The sequence below is a fragment of the Terrapene carolina genome, unplaced genomic scaffold (genome assembly GCF_002925995.2).
Source record: "Terrapene carolina triunguis isolate 2854851 unplaced genomic scaffold, T_m_triunguis-2.0 Scaffold42, whole genome shotgun sequence".
In the NCBI taxonomy this organism is placed as follows: Eukaryota; Metazoa; Chordata; order Testudines; family Emydidae; genus Terrapene; species Terrapene triunguis.
This window is the reverse complement of record NW_020664393.1, coordinates 45400112-45420295: the sequence shown is the minus strand read 5'-3', so window position 1 is coordinate 45420295 and position 20184 is coordinate 45400112. Positions and strand designations below refer to the sequence as shown.

General features: G+C 38.5%; 1 protein-coding gene across 1 annotated transcript in view; it reads right to left on the bottom strand.

Annotated features, from left to right (window-relative positions):
- Positions 1-20184, bottom strand: part of CSMD1 (CUB and Sushi multiple domains 1) — a 1543069-nt gene that overhangs the window by 293127 nt on the left and 1229758 nt on the right. The window contains exons 26-27 of the mRNA XM_029912248.1: positions 16742-16944; positions 2352-2543 (exon numbers count right to left, since the gene is read on the bottom strand). Of these exons, the coding sequence (XP_029768108.1) occupies positions 2352-2543; positions 16742-16944 (395 nt within the window). The remainder of the gene's footprint in view (positions 1-2351; positions 2544-16741; positions 16945-20184) is intronic.

The following is a 20184-nucleotide window of genomic DNA, read 5'->3' as shown; positions in this document are numbered from 1 at the left end:
AAAGAAAGAAAGAAAGAAAGAAAGAAAGAAAGAAAGAAAGAAAGAAAACCACACAGCTAACAAACCAAAATTCTGAAGTTAGGTGCCTAAATCAATATTGAAACACCTATGTAATAAGGGTGGTTTGCAGAGGTGCAGAGCTCCTACCATTGTGATTGAAGTATTACTAATCAACCAAGCTGTGTTTAAAAAAAAAAAAGGTTCCTTTTATAGGTAATTATTTTAGTAAATATTCACAAATCTTCAGTGTCTTCTGATGACTTAGCTTGAGGTAAAACATGTGACCATACTCAGGAAAGTTATAAAGTATAAATGCAGCATAAAACATTAAACAAACGTGAATAGTGGTTTGACAATGTACAGAACGCTAATAAGTATAGCTATTAAATTTCAGCCATCCACAATATAGTGGAATAAGAACTATCTGAGAATATTAAAGGCTGTATATCATGGCTTTATAGAACTCCGAGGATTCCAATACTGCTGTATATACGACAGTAAAGATTATTTTAAATAGAAAACCCCCTCAAGGTCATCCTGAGTAAAATGGAACATTAAGTATGTGCACATAATTTCACTACAAGTTACTCTCTCAGCAGATTAATTAAAATTTAGATTTTTAAAACAGACTATAAAGAGATACAGATTGACGTATGTTAATTGGACAAAGCACTGAGGTTTATTACAATTGAAATAATACCCTAGAACATTTAATCTTCATAATCCAGAAATCAATATGTTTTGTCCTATCTCTAAACTCTTTAATTAGGGGTGAATCCAAATCTCTGGGAATTATTACTCGATGATTCATGGATTAAAAATTGTTTTATTGGCTGTAACCATCAGTCCTTATGCAGTGCTGCACCACACAAATAGGTACTTTGAAAGACATTTTGCAGTGCATGTGCTGCTCCAAATCTGCTACCTGTATGGAGGTCGGAAATGGATGGGGACTCTGTCTTACGTCCTTCCTATTACTTCTGAGAGAGCTAGTAATACTAGCCAGGAACAATACTTGCATTCAGGGAAGTAAAAGGACTGCAACTATGCTGTGTTCAGCCTCTGCAGAAGGGGCCCAAAGAAAAGAGGGAAGAAAGTCTTGTACACACTCCAACAGTCAACAGTGCAGGGACCAGACACAATCTGACCCTAAAGGATTATTAAATAAAGTGTCCAACCTATCTCAAAGCAATTTGGCGATCGTAAAGTCCCAGTCAAGAAGGAAAATTGTTAAACTTTGCAGCTGATGACCCAAGGGAGCTGTTCAAGCCATCTGGGTTGTGGTGCTCTCTAATGCTATATGGAGTATGCAGCATAAGAGTTAATTAGATGGCAAGAACCCTACCTAGCAGCAAAACAGTGATGTCCCTATAACACACCTCAGTAAGACTTTCAGGCTCCAGCCTTTTCATGCACTAACCAGAGCCCCATGGAAGAGATATTCCATATATGTAGGGTGGAAGGTATCAAGAATCAAGAATAGTGAAAGGCAGGAAACTTTATTCCTTCCAGGCAGTTCCACAAATGGACATGCAAAAGAACTTTTATTTCCATTCTTTGGGCAGCAGTGGCAATCTGACCTTCCCTCTGTACGTACATATGTATCTATCTTAAAATTTTCTGATAAGATAAAACTTAATGAAAACAAATTACTACATGGAGGGTCATACTCATGAGAGAATCCGTTTGTTGGTTTTATCCAAAATGAAGAGAAAAAATCTTTGCTTTTTTACTATAAGTCAAATGTTTCTGGTATAGAGTTTGGTATTAAGGTGAGACCAGTTTCATATATGGCCCCTGATTCTCACCTGACTAGGGTTTAAAAACTACAAATTAATCACTAACACAAAGTGAAAGTTTTAACAAGTAAACAGTAATATAACAAATTTGATACTTTATACTTATTCAGTGCCTTTCACCTGAGAGTCTGAAATATCTATAGTGTATAGCTATAGATTATTATCTCTGTTTTACTGAGACAGGGAAACTGTAGTACAGAGAAATGACTTAGCCAAGGTCACATAGTAAACTAGTGGCAAAGTCATAAGTAGTACCCAGCTGCTTTGACTCCAAGTCCCCTGCATTAACCATCTGACCATGCTGTCTTGCACTTAATTAACAATTTCTTGAAGCTTGTCACCTTCACCATAAACAAATTTTCAAAAATAGATTATGCTGGAAAAATCTGTTGTCAATAATAGCATTCATCTTGAGAATCAGACTGTCAATATTTACAAGTTTGAAAAGACTGAGTTTTCTAGAAAGAACTACTTTAACATCACCATGGTAGGGTCACTGGTTGGACAAGCTAAAAACTGAAATATGATCTGCATTAGCTTCAAGCCCAATACCTATGCATGTCGGGGGATCAGGTTGCCAAAAGAATCGGTTATTCAGCTGCACACAAGTAATTTTGGCCTGTCCTTGGAGCTGATATCCAGGGTCACACTGAAAGGTGGTGGTATCCCCAGGCTCTCTGCTGTCTCCATATCTGGTACCATTCTGTGGAGTCCCAGGATCATTACATGTTGATGCAACTGATGCTATAAGAAAACAATGAAATGAACATATTTAAGACATATGTACTACATTTTAATAAATATATAGTGCAACATTTTATAGACACATCCAATCAGAGACAATATTATTTGCTTATCTGTTTTCATGGGAAGGCAGTTTGTTTGTTTCTACAGGAATTTTCCCACTGAGATGCATCATACTTATGTTGGCTTCTGGTCAGTTTCCTCAGGTGAAAAACATGGCCTGATAGGGAATAAACTCAGGCTCTTCATTTTCTGTCCAGTTAATCCATCAAACAAGCTAACAATTCCCTTTTCTTCCTTTGATGCTTCAGCTATCAATATGTATTTAAGTGATATGACAATTGGTATATGATAAATGTCAGAATGTAAATAACATCATTTTACTCTTTGAGTGCCTAACAGCATGGGAAGGGAACATGCATGGGAAGTCAAACAAAACAACCACCATGTGCAACCTTGGGGTTTGCATTACAGAGGTATGTAAAACTTTCTCAGAGGATACTCAAAGGAGATGTATCACATCTTCATGTGTTAGGGTCAAAATTTCAAGCGAAGTTTAATTTGTATTGAGATGGCATAATAGTCAGTATCAGATCTTCATGATGAGTAAATCCTCATGCTTATCTCCCATACAAATTATTATTATTACTATAATGCCTAGGTGCCCCAGTCATGGACCAAAACAGTTCCTGCCTTTTACATGTTACTCATAAGAGCTAGGCAAAGGAGAGGTAACACATATTAACACTTTGTCAAACTGAGGCATCATCTCTATTCTACAGACATTTGTTCTCTTCATCGCTATTCGGCTGGTGTTCTCTTGTTGCAAATTGTTTTGTCTTGTCTTGTGATGTTTTGGCCAATTATTTGGTCATGTTTTGGGTTTGTACAGATTTTTTTTTTTTAAATTTGCTTGGGACAGAAATTTGTTATATCAAATCTCACTTTATCACCTTCATGTCCTCTCTGTATTGTGCCGCTCGATACATTCCTGATCTATTGTTTTTATTGAGATGATTCCTACTTAATAATTATATAAGGCTTTTCTTTGTCCAAACACTTTAACCGGTCAGTACTACTTTGAGATTTATAACCATTGTTCACATTTTACACATGGGGAAACTACAGCAATGTGCATTACTAGTCATGATTACTTTGTATTGTGAACACCATTTTGGATATTATTGTTCTGAACATCTGTGCTGTAAAATGTAATTGTGCAAAGGAGGTTTGTAGACATTAAATTTAAAAAAGTTTGTCAATATGGCTGTGAACTTCCCTCACTCAGAGCCCAATCCCTTGCATATGTAACTCTACGGACTAATAGAAATTTTGGCTCAGAAGGGAAGTAGGATCACACCCAACTTCTTTATTTTTTTTTTTTTTTTTTTTTTTTTTGCTACCTTTCACAATTTCCCTTAATTATTTTTGGTATACCTGTCACTACCAATGTGTCATACTTTAGCACAGTACTCCTCTAAATGCAGCTTCCTGCATTTGTTGGGCAAGATTCTCCTCCCCCTGCAATTTATTGAGTGCAATTAGTTGCCATATCCATAGCTTTTTTCTGTACCCATAGCCCAAGGGCGGGAAAACTTTTTGGCCTGAGGGCCGCGTCGGGTTTCATAAATTGTATGGAGGGCCGGTTAGGGGAGGGGGTCGTGGCCCGGCCCCCACCTCCTATCTGCCCCCCCCAGGACTCCTGCCCCATCCAACCCCCCCCCATTCCCTGACAGCCCCTCTGGGACCCCTGCCCCATCCACACACCCCTGCTCCCTGTCCCCTGACTGCCCCTAGACCCCTGTCGCCCTATCCAACCCCCTCCTCATTCCTGATGGCCTCCCCGGGACCCCCTTCCCTATTCAACCACCCCTTCTCCCTGCCCACTGACTGCCCCTGGAACCTCTGCCTGATTGCCCCCTGCTGCCCCATCCAACCCCCCCTCCTAGATACTATCAACTTAGGCTTAAATAGAGACTGGGAATGGCTGAGCCATTACACACATTGAATCTATTTCTCCATGTTAAGTATCCTCACGTCTTCTTGTCAAACTGTCTTAAATAGGCTATCTTGATTATCACTACAAAAGTTTTTTTTTCTCCTGCTGACAATACCTCATTTTAATTAATTAGCCTCTTAGAGTTGGTAGGACAACTCCCACCTTTTCGTGTTCTCTGTAAATATATATATCTCCTCATTATATGTTCCATTCTATGCATCCGATGAAGTGGGCTGTAGCCCACGAAAGCTTATACTCAAATAAATTTGTTAGTCTCTAAGGTGCCACAAGTACTCGTGTTCTTATTAACACTGTAGGTATCTCTTTATCCTTAAATAAGAGAGTACAAGGAAACAGCAGAATTCATATAGAACAGTGCATATTTCATTTTTGGTACTCTTCCAGAAAAAACAACATAGGAGGAACACATGTCCAGATTCGGTAACTCTTACTCATGTTGAGAAGAGGTATCTCACTCTATGAGTAGTCCCGAAAAAAGTCCATGGGAATTGTCTAGCTGAAGCTAGATACATTCATACTAGATATAAAGCACACTTTTTAAACAATGAGGGTAATTAACTATTGGAATAACTTACCTAGGATGGATTCTCCATCTCTTGGAGATGTCTTTAAATCAAGACATCCTTCTAAAACATAAGTTATGACTCTTACAGAATTTATGGGCTCAATGAGGAATTACTGTGTGAGATTCTGTGGGCCTGTGTTATGCAGGATATCAGAGTAGATGATCAGAATGGTCCTTTCTTCCCTTAAGATCTATGAATACTCACAGAGTAAACTGCTCTTCAGTGTGAGTATGGATGGCAGAATTGGGCTCTAACCTGCAGTGCCCACACTCACACTGAGCAAGTACCTTACTAAATGTAATTAAATGCAGCACTGCCCTTTAAAAAATTAAAGTATGCAGTTAAAATGACAGTGACTCCCATCTCTTTTTACATAGACTATGCCTATTAATTTTCTTCCACACTAAAGACAAGGAAGTTCAGGGCCGGCTCCAGGCACCAGCTTACCAAGCAGGTGCTTGGGGCGGCCACTTCAGAGAGGGGCGGCATGTCCAGCTGTTCGGCAGCAATTTGGCGGACGGTCCCTCATTCCTGCTCGAAGCGAAGGACCTCCCGCCGAATTGCCGCCGCAGATCGCAATTGCGATCGCGGCTTTTTTTGTTTTGTTTTGTTTGGCTGCTTGGGGCGGCCAAAACCCTGGAGCCGGCTCTGAGGAAGTTAATTACCTGTAATTGGAGGTTCTTGGAGATGTGGGATCCCTATCTGTATTCCACTGAGGGTTTATGCATCCACACCATGCATCCAGAGCTGGAGAATTTGAGAGTAGCAGTGTCCGTTGGTCTGTGCATGTGCCCTTGCTTTGCCTCATGCTTTCATTTGAGGTGATAAAGGTTGGGGCAGACCGACCGCATCTCCAGTTCCTTCTCCATTGCAAATCGAACAGATCCACAGCAGAGGGGAAGAAGGGCATGAAGTGGAATACCGATAGGAACCACCCATCTCAAAGAACTGCCAGTTGCAGGTAAGTAACCTCCTCTTCTTCTTCAAGTAATGGTCCCTATTGTATTCCATTGAGGGTGATTAACAAGCAGTACCTAATTCGGAGGAAGGTGCAAGGAAGAGGATGAAATGGTTGAACGGATGGCAGCCACGCCATATGATGCATCCATCACAGAGTCCTGCACCAAGGTGTAGTGCACAGCAAAGGTATGCACCAAACTCCACGTGGCCACCCTACATATGTCTGGAAGTGACACACCATGGATGGTGGCCATAGTCAATGCCTGGGCTCTTGTGGAATGGACTCTCCGTCCAGGGCAGAGGCAGTCCTGAAAACTGATAACATAGTGTAATACACCCCAAAATCCACTTGGAAATCCTCTGTATGGAGACTGCCTGCCCCTTAATCCTCTCAGTGATAAGAAGTCTACAGGACTTCCTAATCGCTCTTGACCTCTCTCAGTAAAAGGTCAAGGTCTGCTGAGGTGCGAGGCTTTGGAAAGAAATCAGGTAAGTGTATGGGTTAGTTGGGATGAAACCAAGATACAGCCTTTGGTAGAAACTTGGGTGTAGGCACAAGGAGACTTTGTCCTGAAATGTGGTGAAAGGAGAATCCGCCATCATGGCCTGAAGTTCATCTACCCTTCTCACTGAAGTAATAGCCACTAGAAAGGTAACTTTCATGGAAATTAGGTGCATAGAGGCTACAAGGGCAGTTTCATTAACGCTGATAGAATGAGGTTGAGGTGCCACTGAGGGGTGATAGGTTGTATGGATGGGAAAGTCCTGAGGAGACCTTTCCAAAACCTAGTTAGTCAACAGATGTATAAATACAGAGTGTCCTTCCATGGAAAGAGGGTGATGAGAGGAACTAGCTCTTAGACTTGGTAAATCTTGAATGTTGATGCCGTTTAGGTTTAAAAATAAAAGTTAATTTGCTATTAGGAGGCCAAGCTTATTTAAAGTGACACAACATTTTGGTACTGTGTCTACTATTGTGGGTCCTCTCTTTCATGCTTTTACTGTCTAACTCAATTCATGTCTGTCACTTTCCCACAGCTTTTTTTTAATGGCTCACAAAAAGTTTTAAAACAAAGAAATATACCAAGTCCTCTTGTAAATCTCCCATGTTTCATTGTTCTAGTCACTTCAGTCCTTTGCCTACCGCACAGAGGGTTTATTTAATTATTTATTTCAAACTGGCTTCTTTTGTGCCAGTATAAGCATACAACTTTCACATTTCATTAACATGATGTTCAGCTAATTTCAGCTGGCATGAGCCCAGGCTTCCTGACCTTCACGGGATGTGGATAGGAAGGGGAAGGGATGATTTTCAGTACTAGTGGAAACATTCCCTGCTGCAATTACAATTCTTTATCCGAGTGATGGTATTGAACATCGGACCAACTTATTCTTTTATTATTTTTAATACTATTATGGTAGCACTTAGGGAGCCCAACTGAGATTGGGGTCCCATTGAGCTAGGTGCTATATAAACATAGAACAAGCCACAATATCTGCTATGAAGAGTTTACGTCTCCTCACTGAATGTCCCCTGTTGACTGAGGTATGCAGCAACAATTGTAGTTTCAGAAAAGACAACATAAGTATTGTGATGATACTTTACAGGGGAGAGAGTGCAGGGGGGGAAAGTAGTAGACCCAGACAGAAATATATGTCAGACATACTCTGATGCTGCAACGAATATCCAGCAAATATGGTATATACCTGCATGTCTGCAGACAGATGAGTAGATTAGACAGTTTAACCTGACATATATCCCCATGTATTGATTGTGGTCTCTCTATCACTGCTGTGTATATAAATGAGGTTTAATGTGTGTCTTTGTACTATATATTATTTTCTGGTCATTTTTCCATCCCTGAAACTCGCACATCTTTCTTGCACAGGGCCCACACCTTGAGGTGGGTTCTACTTCTCAATGAAGAAGCAAAAAAATAGCACAATTTCTTTTTTGTTTGTTTGTTTGTTTTTTATTTTCACATTGTGATTTATGAGTACCAATTCAAGTAACAACTGTCACTGCTAATGAGAGTTTTGCACATAACTCCCCAAGCACTACATTGAAAATTTACCTGACAGCTAGGCCACATTAGTGTGGTTTATTGAATATATACTTGGCCACCAGGGAGAGAAAACAGATTTATGGTCGTGATCCCATTGAAGTATTTTCCCATTTCATAGACAAGTAACATCTCTAAAACTGTGAATGACTATAAAGTATGTTTGCTAAGGAACAGTAAATTCAGAAATTTGCTGAAAATTGTGTAAACACACACACACACACACATAGATATATTATATCATTAGTTATTGTCCTCTTCCAAAAAAACCCAACCCTTTGAATACTTCATTCCCTCCTTAAAGTGTTCTGTGCAATGTAATATCTGAAGTAGCAAAGTTTGCTCATCTATTTTTGACATCAAATATACACCAGTTACTAAAGATTTGATGTCTTAAATAATTCACTGCATTTACCAAGTACAAATTCAAAATGTAAAAAGCCACCATTAACAAACATTTAACAAGCATCAAAATACTATTTGCATTTTTGTCCTATGAATGCATTATCTGTATTTGAGACTGGTAACCATTTTATTATCCACAAATATACTTGATCCTAATTAAACAAAACACTAGCTTTAAGCATTGATGTGCCATCCAGTAAAATGAGCATTTAGACAAGCTGTCAAGTTTTCAACCTGTCTCATTTGTAAGCTGTTTACTGCTCAGGATTCCCAAGGGTTTCTCTCTCTCTCTCTCTCTCTCTCTCTCTCTCTCCAGCTGGAGGGAAGTCACAAGTCTACTAGTACTTTATCTAGTTTTGTGCAGATGTCTCAAGAACTGTAATATTTGTGCTGGTGTACATATTTTATACGTCTGTAGTTAATGCAGACTTTAAAAGTTACTCATTCCCCTGTCACTCATTCCATCTCATAACTGGCACTTTTTTATACACGTCAATACACTGATATGGAACAATATAATTAATGTTCGCCTCATATATTCATGCAGTGAGCACTGCTATGATAAGGCTCATTCACATCCTGCAAAATAATCACACTGGGTAAAATTTCCAAAAGGGTCTAAGTGACTTCAGAGCCTAAGACCCATTTTCATAAGTGACATAGGACCTCATGGAAAGTCAATGGGAAATGTAGACTACTTTTGAAAATATTAACCAGGGTATTTACATATATCTGTGACATATTAGAGTTGAGTCTAATTTGTCTTTTAAAGGACATGTTTTTTATGAGTTTGTTTAGGCCACACACTATCATTATGTCTTCAAGGATAAAATCATCATCTTCACCAACTATGTCTGCGAAATACAGTCATGTCAGCAATACCCATTGTCAAAAACACGTTCTTCTCTCTACTTTGAAGATTTCTAAAAAATATTCAAAGCTTCCAATTTCCACTAAAAATACTACAGGCTGTCCAGCAACTTAGGTCTGTAAGTTACAGACACCGCAGCAAAAGTCCCGTCTGTTTTGTTTTAAAATGGTTTGAGAAGCATTTTGGTGCATCACAGCCAAGAACAAAGCACAAAAAAATTGCAATAGTTCCAGTAAAGTTATTTAAAAAACTCACACAACACTAAACACATCAGAGAAAAGCAGTCTGGCTCCATTATGAGAAATGTAAACGCAGTAGACTGACAATCATGCAAAAGTACCAATTAGCTTGCAGTGTTTCTAGTGGAGCTTGGAACTTCTGAACCATTTTAAGAAAAGTTCATTGAATGGATTAAGATTGTCAGGGGTCAGGAGAATCTTACTGTCATGTGAAGAAGTCATATATGTGCATCAAGATCATCCTGCAGGGAGTTGACTCACCTCATTTCTAGTTCCACAAATATGTTTGCGTTCTTCCACTGTGGAAATTTCAGCAAGTGGTAGAGGAAAAGGTGGTGGAGTGTGCCCTTTTGGATGATTAGGGAGAAATCTGCATTGAGAAGAGGTTGGAGACCTTCACCTCCTAGAATAGAATCTATAATCCCCAGAAATAGACTGGGTTCGCTGCCATAATGCTGACATCATCATAGGAGGATAGAAGTGTTCACTTCTGGGGGGTCTGGAGTGTCTGCAGTTGCAGTTTCTATGGGAACTAGCAGGAGACAGATAGTGGAGCTTCTAAATACATGGATTGTCTCAGGATCTGTTTGAAGGGCCTCCAAATCCATCCTTTATGGTGCTGGGGCCAATGCAGACTGCTCTCAGAAGTGACCTCCTACACAAATTCTGCCAAAGTAGAATAGGCACTGGGGCTGGGTGCCAGAGGAATGGCAATGTGGAATTGATAACACTACCATGGGGGTCACAACAAGAGTCTTCCGCTCAGCACTGGCATAGGGGATTCAGGGGTAACAGCTGGAGCCAAAGCCTCTGGTGCTGGAGGAATGGACTCCCTTGACTCATGGCCCTGGAATAGCATTTTTTTTTCCTTTCAACCCTAGAACATTTATCACTTGTTGAAGGGGGGAGCCCTTTGCAGTTGCACTTTTTATCGGTAGTAGTAAAGTCCCTCCCCTCCTCAGTACTGTGAAGTCAGTCATTCAGTCATCAGGATTTTTTTTTCTCTGACTGAATTTGTTGAGCTGAGAGTGTTGAGCAATTTTGTCATGGATCAAATTTTTGCAGTCACATTATAAATCCTGGGAATGAAGGCTTTATAATGAAAATGCTGGCACAACCTAAACTATAGGCAGTGCAAATAGTCAAAATAAATCTGCACCAATAGGAAAATATTTTTCAAGAAGGCACTACACTAGCAGTCCAGCAAAGCTATATCACAGTCACCATAGGCATTTCCCTAGCCAGTCATGTATGCAGCAAGAATCCAAAGAGCCAGAGACAGATGCCATTACTGAAACAGACTTTGCCAGACTATGTCTTGTGGTGCTTGAAACTGACAAGTGTGTTCAATGTGCAGCCAGTGATGCTTAAGCTCTTGCTAAAGGAAAAAGGCATCAACAAAAGTGTCAAAAGCAATGGTAGTGACTCCCGAGTCATTATTCCAATTTAATTAATGTGTTAATTTGCTTGTTTGTTTCTCTCTCTCTTTTTTTTTTTTACTATAATTGGTGAGTCATGTTGTAAAGAAAGTTGTGGGCAAGAAATGCTTAATATTTGTTTGTTTATTGTTGCATTTTCTCCAAGACCTAAATGTGTTATATAAATAATTTTTAAAAGTGTCTTTTCTTCACATGTAAAAAACCACAACAATTACAGGCCAAACTGAGCACAAAAATCATTTCATACCCTTGGTTGGAGAGGGGTGTCTCCTTGGGTCACTCTTAGGAGATCAGCAAAGAGAACCAGGATCTGTTTAGAAAATGGCTAATTATCTGTTGAATTACTTCAGGATACTTATTTAGATAAGCACCCAAACTTAAAGGCATATTACCAATTCAGAACCTTTTAGATTCTCCTAACAATAGTTTTATATGTATGCCTACAACCTAACTTTGACCATTTTTCCTAATCAAGACAAACCTGTAGTTTGTGATGTGCCACAGTGTTCAATCAATCAATGATCCAGAACTAGTTTTCCAAAATGGTAAGACTTAAAGGAGAATGCCACTCCTGTGTCCAATTCCAATTGTACTGACATCCCATTCAGCTGTAACAGAATCTAATTATATGTCAGGAAATTCCTTATGGGTCATGGTGAGGTCTTAGGATCTATTCCTAATTGCTCTATCTTGGAACAAAATGTGAACCAGTCCTGTTTTGGTTGGTCATACTCCCAGTGTGTCTGGAATATGTTTGAATGAGGTGGGAGTTTCCATACAAGAAAAGTGTCACACAATCTCCCAATCAGCAGTTTTTTCATTCCTTCTTTCATCTCAGGTAAAACTGTATATGCAAGTGTGCATATGTCACATAAGATACCCTGAAGCCTACAGATAGGTGCACTGGGTGGGAACTTAGTGATAAACTCTTCTAATGATTGGTTTTAATATTTCTATATTTTTCTCAATCTTATTATTGATCAAGATCTCATATCTCTACCCTAGGAGGCAGACAAGTACCATACACAAATTAAAAAAAAAGTAACATTTAAAAAATCTGTACAAAATCACTTGAGGCAGAAGAATAGAATAGAATTTAGGGGCCAGATTCTGTGCTTTCATTGTACTGGTCATGGAGCCTGAACTATAGCTTTTAGCCCTAGAGCAACTCTTCCCAGATTAAGATTGAGGCACATTGGCAGGGCAGTGAGGGGGAACCTTGCCCTGCAGTCATGAACACAGGAGTTTTTCTTCAGAGGATGACAATTCAACACGAGCACTAAATCCACACATTTTTTCAAGATGAAGTTTATGGTTATATGCAAATTATTCACAAACAAGTAAATTTGATAATAAATAATTTAATTTAAATATAATATATGGAGCCACATGAAAATTGTTAGTTACTGATCTCATATACTGCGCCAGATATCAGAAATTCTACAAGCAGGTCAATACATCTATGCCCATCATTACCAGAAAATGAACATGTCAGCAATTACCACCTGAATCTTTCCTAATAGAGACTAAATACCTCAGGGTCTTCCACATACACCAATTCAAAGGCCACATCTTCCTCAGCCATCTTATTTAGTGTGCAGCTTCCTCCAATATGAGAAAGAGGGAATTATAAACAAGCAAAATACTCTGCTTATTCTAATTTGCTAGAATGGCCCCAAGTCCTCACCAGTATAGTTTTGTTATCTTGGAAACAGCTACACTGCTGATCCAGATTTAGATAGAGAGAGGAACATGCTTTATATAGTTATACAATGAGGAAGCTTATGGATGACCAAAAAGAATGATTCTAAACCCACAGAGAAGGCATACAAGAAAGTCACAGATGGGTCTGACTATACCTGAAACCACCTGGAAATAGATTGTTTAATACAAAATTTATGGGAGTAGGCCCTGTATTCAATATAATGATCATATCAATGATCAGTACGATCGTAAAGATCAACCTTTACTAAAGGTCATAGAAAATATGAACGTATGGTTCATTTTAAGACAACAGCACAGGTCTTAGAAATAGTAACAAATGAGAATCCAGTGTAAAAGGGGGAAAAAGAGTTAGAAAGTTAAATTAGGAATGTTAAAAACAGTGTTAAAATGAAACCACCAAAGATAGTAAGCATGCAAGAATGATAATCTGACTTGTTAAAAATACATTGTAAATGTTTATGGCTAACATTTATCTCTTTTGTTGATTTTTCTAAATGTTGAGATAATAAGCATTGCTTAGAAAAGAGAGTATTCAGTAAAGTGGAATGCAGAATGCAGATGTCAGTAAAATCAAAAGAGTGCTTATGCCCTACTGAAAATCAACTAATATGAGACCAAGATGTCCTCAAGTTATGGAGTGGCTAAAGAAGAACAGCTATTTAGTTGGGGGGGGGGGGAGAGTGTCTTCCCCCTCCCAATATTCTGTGTCTTGCTAGGAAAGGGTTAATTGACAATGTGGTTTGTAATCGCTAGTTTAAATGTTTTAAACCCCAGAGTAAAGGCCAGTTTTGTACACTGAACTCCATTTTCTGTCCTTTTATGCATGATTAAATGGCAATTAAGTTTTAATGAAAAGTGTTAGGCTGATTACAATTAACATAATCGCACCAGTCAGTTCATGTCCTCATGTTCTACATGCTGTGCTGACCTGGCAAGACAATGGACCTTTAATGGAGCCAAATGTCTTGCAAGCTTCAGCTATTTACAGCATTTATACCTACATATATAACGAAAGATAAAACACACACAGGTGTCACATTGTATAAATCACTGACAACCATAAATATATGCATTATTTGAAAATCCTTGGGATATGAAAAATCTCATCTCCCAAGCACCTGTAATAAACCATTCATTTCTTCCACGATTACCAGAAAATTGAAAGCAACTCAGCACTCATTTATAGATTCAGTTTGAGAGAAACAATATAAAGCTCAATCCACCAAGGTGCTGCAAAGTCTCATCCAGATCCAGCAGAGCATTTGAGCACATGCTAAACTTTGAAGTCAAGGAAGCTACTCACATACTTAACGTTTAGCATGTGCTCAAACGGTCTGAGGGATCAGGGCCACACTGCTCAGGACATTGCAGGACTGATTCCAAATAAACTGAACTCTTTTGGGGGTAGGTGGGCAGTGATATTTCATATGCGCACACACACACACACACACACACACACACAACTTTGCAATTGACAAGGATCGTAAACCAAAAGTATCAGTCATTTTTCCTTAACTTTAGCGGAGACTTCCAGTTCACCACCACTAACTTCAATTAATTCCAGTGAGACATACACTGCAATTGCCAGCATGATCCTACCAAATGGATCCAAAGGAAAATTACACTAAGCTGCAGAAATCAGTTCTTGAATCCTAAAGCTTTAACTTGTCTCCTTTTCACCACGGTAACTGCTGAAGGTCAAATACTTTATACTAGTACTTTTCTAGAAAAGGTGAACAGCTTAAATACTTTCTTCCTTCACAATATTTATTGCTAAATCTGTATCTATACATCTCACGCTCACTTCCACTTTATTATAGTATAGTACAAAGTGTTTTTATCTGTTCTATCTTAAAACAACGTTATTAAAATATATGTAAATTTAACATTTTCAACTGGTAGGAATAGCAGCACATTTTCTATAATTAACCATACAGGAAAGAAACACTCATCCAGCCCTGCCATATCTTATCTATCCATATAAATCTATGACAAACTGATCAGTTACAGGAAATTCATCTCAACCCTTTACCCACTTCATCTATATTGTACCTAGGTATTTCAGGGCTTAACAAACAGACAGTTCCTTAGGGGCTCTCACAACAAATTTTTTGGTGGCCTCAGAGTGTGGCCACCAACTCTTGCTGGTGGTTGCTGTGACAATATTTCCTAAAATACTTAATAAACTTTGGGAAAAACAAATAAATATGCACATATACATGTCCAAATCATTGTAATTTATTTATGTAGGGTTTTTTTGCAGACTCAATAATAAAAAATAAATAATGTACAGATGTCCCTATTCTTTACTGGACCCAAACAGAAGAGAAACACAAATAAGATACTCTGCATCTTTTCCTTTTTTTTGTTTTTTATTTGTAGACTTGCTAGCTAGTAAGTCTGCTACTGTGAAAAGTGATAGTTGTATATTTGATATCATCACTTTTCACAGCAGATTTACTCATCCCTGGCAAGCTGGGGAACAAATTAAACCCTGGATGGGGAGGTAGGTAAGGAGGCAGGAGGACCGGGGCAATGGGGGACTATATGGGGGGTTGAGGAGGCAGCTGGGGTTAGGGTGATGGGGGGGGTGAGTCCGGGGCTGGAGCCTGCTGCATGGCTGGGGGATGGAGGAGGCAGCAGGGGCCAGGGGCAACATGAGGTGGGGGGAGCCTGGGGCCACAGTCCAAAACCCTGTGGCTGGGGGACAGAGCCTGCTACAACATGGCCAGAGCCTGCTGCCCACCACCCCTGGGCTGAAGCCCAAAGCCCAAGCCCCATCAACCCCAGGAAGGTGGGGAACTCACACAGGTCACCTGCTCCTACAGTGTTTGTGGTTCCAGAAGGAAGCAGGGACCAACCCCTGCTGGCAACCCTGGGGTAGGGGCCACTGCTTCCCTCCCTCCGCCCCCATCACTACCCAGGAGGCTGTGACCGCAAGAAAAGGCCCTGGAGGCTGCATGTGGCCACATTTGAGAAACGCTGCCTTAGGGCATGTTTCTCAACTGAGACTGAGGAAAGTTAAACCAAATTAACGGAAGGTGTGAATTTAAAGTGCATTAGTTAAAATGCATTAAACCCCTGTTCACTTTAGCTTAATTGAAGTAAAGTTAAGCTAAGGGGAACTCAGGTCACTTTACTTCTGATCAAGAGTGTCTATACAGGGACATTACATACTTTAACTAATGCAGTTTAAATTTACACCTTCAGTTAATTAAGCTTAATTTTCCTGAGTGTCCCACGTAGACATGCCCTTAAATAAATGGCGGCCATACTGTGTACAGACATAATGGTTGGACTGAATAAAGACAGTAAGTTTTTCCCCCTTTGATGTACCTGAATCATTGGCATTTATGAGAGTTACGTGATATCACAGGAAAACTCTATTCATTCAATGTTCTAATACTGAGACCATCACTCTTGTATCTAGAGTTGCAGTTACTTCAGAGCTGAAGACTTAATTCCAAAATTATTTATGCCTAATGGTTTAAAGTCAAACATTTTACACTATCTTTGTGTAGGTTTCTTTTACATTTTCACTGTTAAAATGAAATACATTTAGCTTAAAATACATGTAAATAAAAAAAGCACCTGAAACAAAAGTGTATGTGAGTGCCAGTTCATTTTTTTCAGAAATAAAATTAGTTATTAGATAAAATAGGTCCAATATTTGAGGCTGCCATGGAAAATACATAGTGAGAGATTTAAAATAAAGACAAAAGGAACTTAGCCTATAGATCCTAAGACCTCACCATGACCTATACGTGTATTTTGTGTAAATAAAAAAAAATGATTCTCTTTGGGAAAGACTAACAAGCCTACTAGAAGAAAAAAACAAAAAAAATGTGTATTTGTGTATACAAGAATGATCACACCTGATTGTATTTGAGATAATAGAGGATTCACATACTTGAGAATTGGATGGAAAAGCCTGACTTGCTGATGAAGAAGTCACTGTCAAACTGTAACGTCAGTGAGTTGAAGGTGCTATGGATATCCTCAGGAAGGGCTGAACCACTCCATTCTTTCAGAAGAATACTGCTTTCAAGAGGACCATCCCACACCTTCAGGATGTCATGGGCGACCTCAGTGTCAAAAACAATAAAATGCAGACTGCAAAGGAAGAGTAACATGCACTGTACATTACAACATTGGCATTAAGTCTATGTAACCTACCTTTATCAGGTTTTTAAGAGATCAGAACCACAAAAACCAACATTTCTACTGGACATGTAAATAAAACTAAGGACACTAGCTGAATTAGTTAGATGTTACATTAAATTATGTCCAACTGCAGCAAATACTAGGAGGTAACATGCATATCACAAGACACCTGATCAATACTGTATTTGGATTCCCAGGTGGGAAAACCCTATCTGCCATATATATATTTATTTGAGGAAATATTTTACACAGTAAAGTAAAAAGAAACCAAAAGCTGAGCCTGCATAATATTTATTTGAATATTTTGTTAAATGTATTAGAATGGATACAGATATCTTAAAAGTGTTTAATTTATAATCATTTTATTTTTATTTCTGTTTACATTAAGATAGATTATGCTCACACTGGCAAGCACTTACTCATGTGCATAGATTTTAACTGCTCACCAATAAGGGCAAGAGGTTCAAAATCTATCCCACAAATTGCTAGCAATTTCCTTCCAGGAGACGCTCACCTCAGATGCAGCATCTGTTTTTTGTGAAGTCCTGTTCCCCCTCTACCTCCCATCCCCTTTTTTCAGCTGGATTAATTGGGGTGGGAGGTAAACAAGTCACTCACTGAATCACTTCACATGCTTTCTGTTCACTTCTTGTTACAATTCAAGGTCTTAACTTTAATCTATTTAGTGTGTAAGCCTCTTGAGGTATGATTTTGGCTTCATACCTGTCTGTAGAATGTCTAGCAATCTTTGATATATTCAGATTAAGAATAATAATAACCTATAAAAAGTTACATGTTTTCAGTCCTGCATGCATAAGCATACTGAAGTTAATGGGAGTTGTTCTATTGATTTCAATTGGCTTTGGACCAGGCCCTAAGAGGCTTTTCTGTTCTTGTGATGGAACAACAGCTGAGGAAAATGGCCTGACCACTCAAACTAACAGGATCCAGGCTTGAATGTCTCAGGATGGTAGACAGGGCATTCTCAAAGTGAATTCCACCACTCTGAAAATGGTTTAGTCTACTAGTTCAAGAGACACCAAACTGGTTAAACTTTAGAGCACAGTGCCAGTCTCTCTCTCTCTCTCTCTCTTTTTTTCTCCCTCCCAGAGATTTTTATTTTTTGCTTTTGCTTCTTGAAAAAGAAGAAGCAAATATTCCAAATCTTTATTAATTTCTGCATCTGTCCCCTGAAAATATTTGAATGTTTGCACTTTATAAGCCAACTAAAGAAAAACAACTTTATGCCACATATTGAAATTTAGCACTGCTTTCTCTAGGAATAGTTTCACAAAACGATGAACTCCCTGAAAAATGCTCCTTTTCTACACTCCTGCATCATGTCTTTTTTGCTAATATTATCCTTAGATTCAGAGTTTAAGGCTTGAAGGAATCATTGCCTCATATAGTCTGACCTCCTGTACATCACAAGTCATTAAATTTCACACAGTTACTCTTGTATTGAGTCCAATGACTTGTGCTTGGCTAAAGCAAATACTAGTTTTTATTGTTAAATTCATTCTAATTGTACACAATTGGAGATTTGCAAAGAGGCTATTAAAGGCTTTTAAACTTTTTTCTCCCTCTTAAAGAGGAAGTGCTATTTTTAGGAAATCTTATAGTACATATTTCATCAGCATGACATTGGGTTTCAATCCATAAAAGAATTATGCACATGCTTTTTCACAGATTCATAGATTCCAAGGCCAGCAGGGACCATTGCAATTATCTAGTCTGACCTCCTGTATAGGCCTTAGAACTTTCCCACAGTAGTTCCGAGAGCACTTGCCAATAATGGAAAATCCACCATGACCATTAAATTGTTCAATTGGTTAATTACCTTAATGATAAAAAAAAAAATGTATGCTTTATTTCCAGTTTGAATTTGTCTAGCTTCAACTTCGGGCCACTGGACCAGGCTATATCTTTCTCTGTCAGATAGAAGAACCCATTATTAAATATTTGTTCCCTACATAGGTACTAATACACTGTAATCAAGACACCCCTTAATGATGTTGTTGTTGTTGTTAAACTAAAGAGATTGAGTGCTGAGTCTGTCAGTATAAGGCATGTTTTCTAAACCTTTAGTCATTCTTGTGGCTCTTCTCTGAGCTCTGTCCAATATATAAATATCCTTCTCAAATTGTGGACACCAGAATTGGACACAGTATTTCAGCTGTGCTCACACTAGTCCAAGTGCTTAACTTTATGAATACGAGTATAGTTAAGAATATGCATAATGGTTTGCAGGAACTATGCCCCTCCCCCCCGAAATGATTTTAGCTGTTTTTTCATAAATACTCCTTTAAAATATTTTCTGTCTCTATTTTTGTTTGTACTGTATGTTTTTAAGTACATATCTATAATATGGTTAGCCAGTCAAGAGCAATTGTAGGTAAAATGGAAACAATGCACAATTGAAGATATGGAAAGCATAGCCTTTAAAGATGCTTGTTAAAAATGTTTTGTACCTTTATTATTTATTTTCAATTTAACATGAAATTATCATGAACTATTTAAACATAACTTCAGGTTTGGATAACCTTTGTGTTTATTAGAGTTGATATTTAAACATGCAGGTGATGCAATTTCTTTACAGCATATGCAGTGCACCAAATTTATGAAGCTATTCTGTTTAAAAGAAAAGGCCCCTTTGCTATAAAGTGGTCATACATTGCAATTCAAATATCACTTCTGGGAAATTAAAAAGAAGATATTCATGAAAGCTAAGGTTCTACTACAGAGGAGGTTAATTTAAAACAAGTTTTCAATTGTAGCATGGCAGAGTGATGTTACGAAGTGGGCTAAGACAACTGAACTTTCAATAGGGACATACAGTAGTTACTTTTTACTGGTAAGTTTGCCGTAGTCATTTATTTGTTCTTTGTTTTCTAAGCTTGGCTACCCACATCCTCTCTGACAGGGCAACTAGGTGCAGCTTTATCTTAAATGCAAGGCACTGGACCTCAAAATAGATGGATACCAGTTAAGAAAGAAAAATAAAAACAAAACCCAGAATTATATGGAAGTTATGTTACATGAACTGAGCCTTCGGATTGTTTTCTGTTTTTCTTTTCTCAATTCAGTGAGACTTTATTGACATGACAAGCTTTCTGAGTGTTGCCAAAGTGTGTGTGTATATTTATATATATACATAAATATATATATATATATATATATATATATATA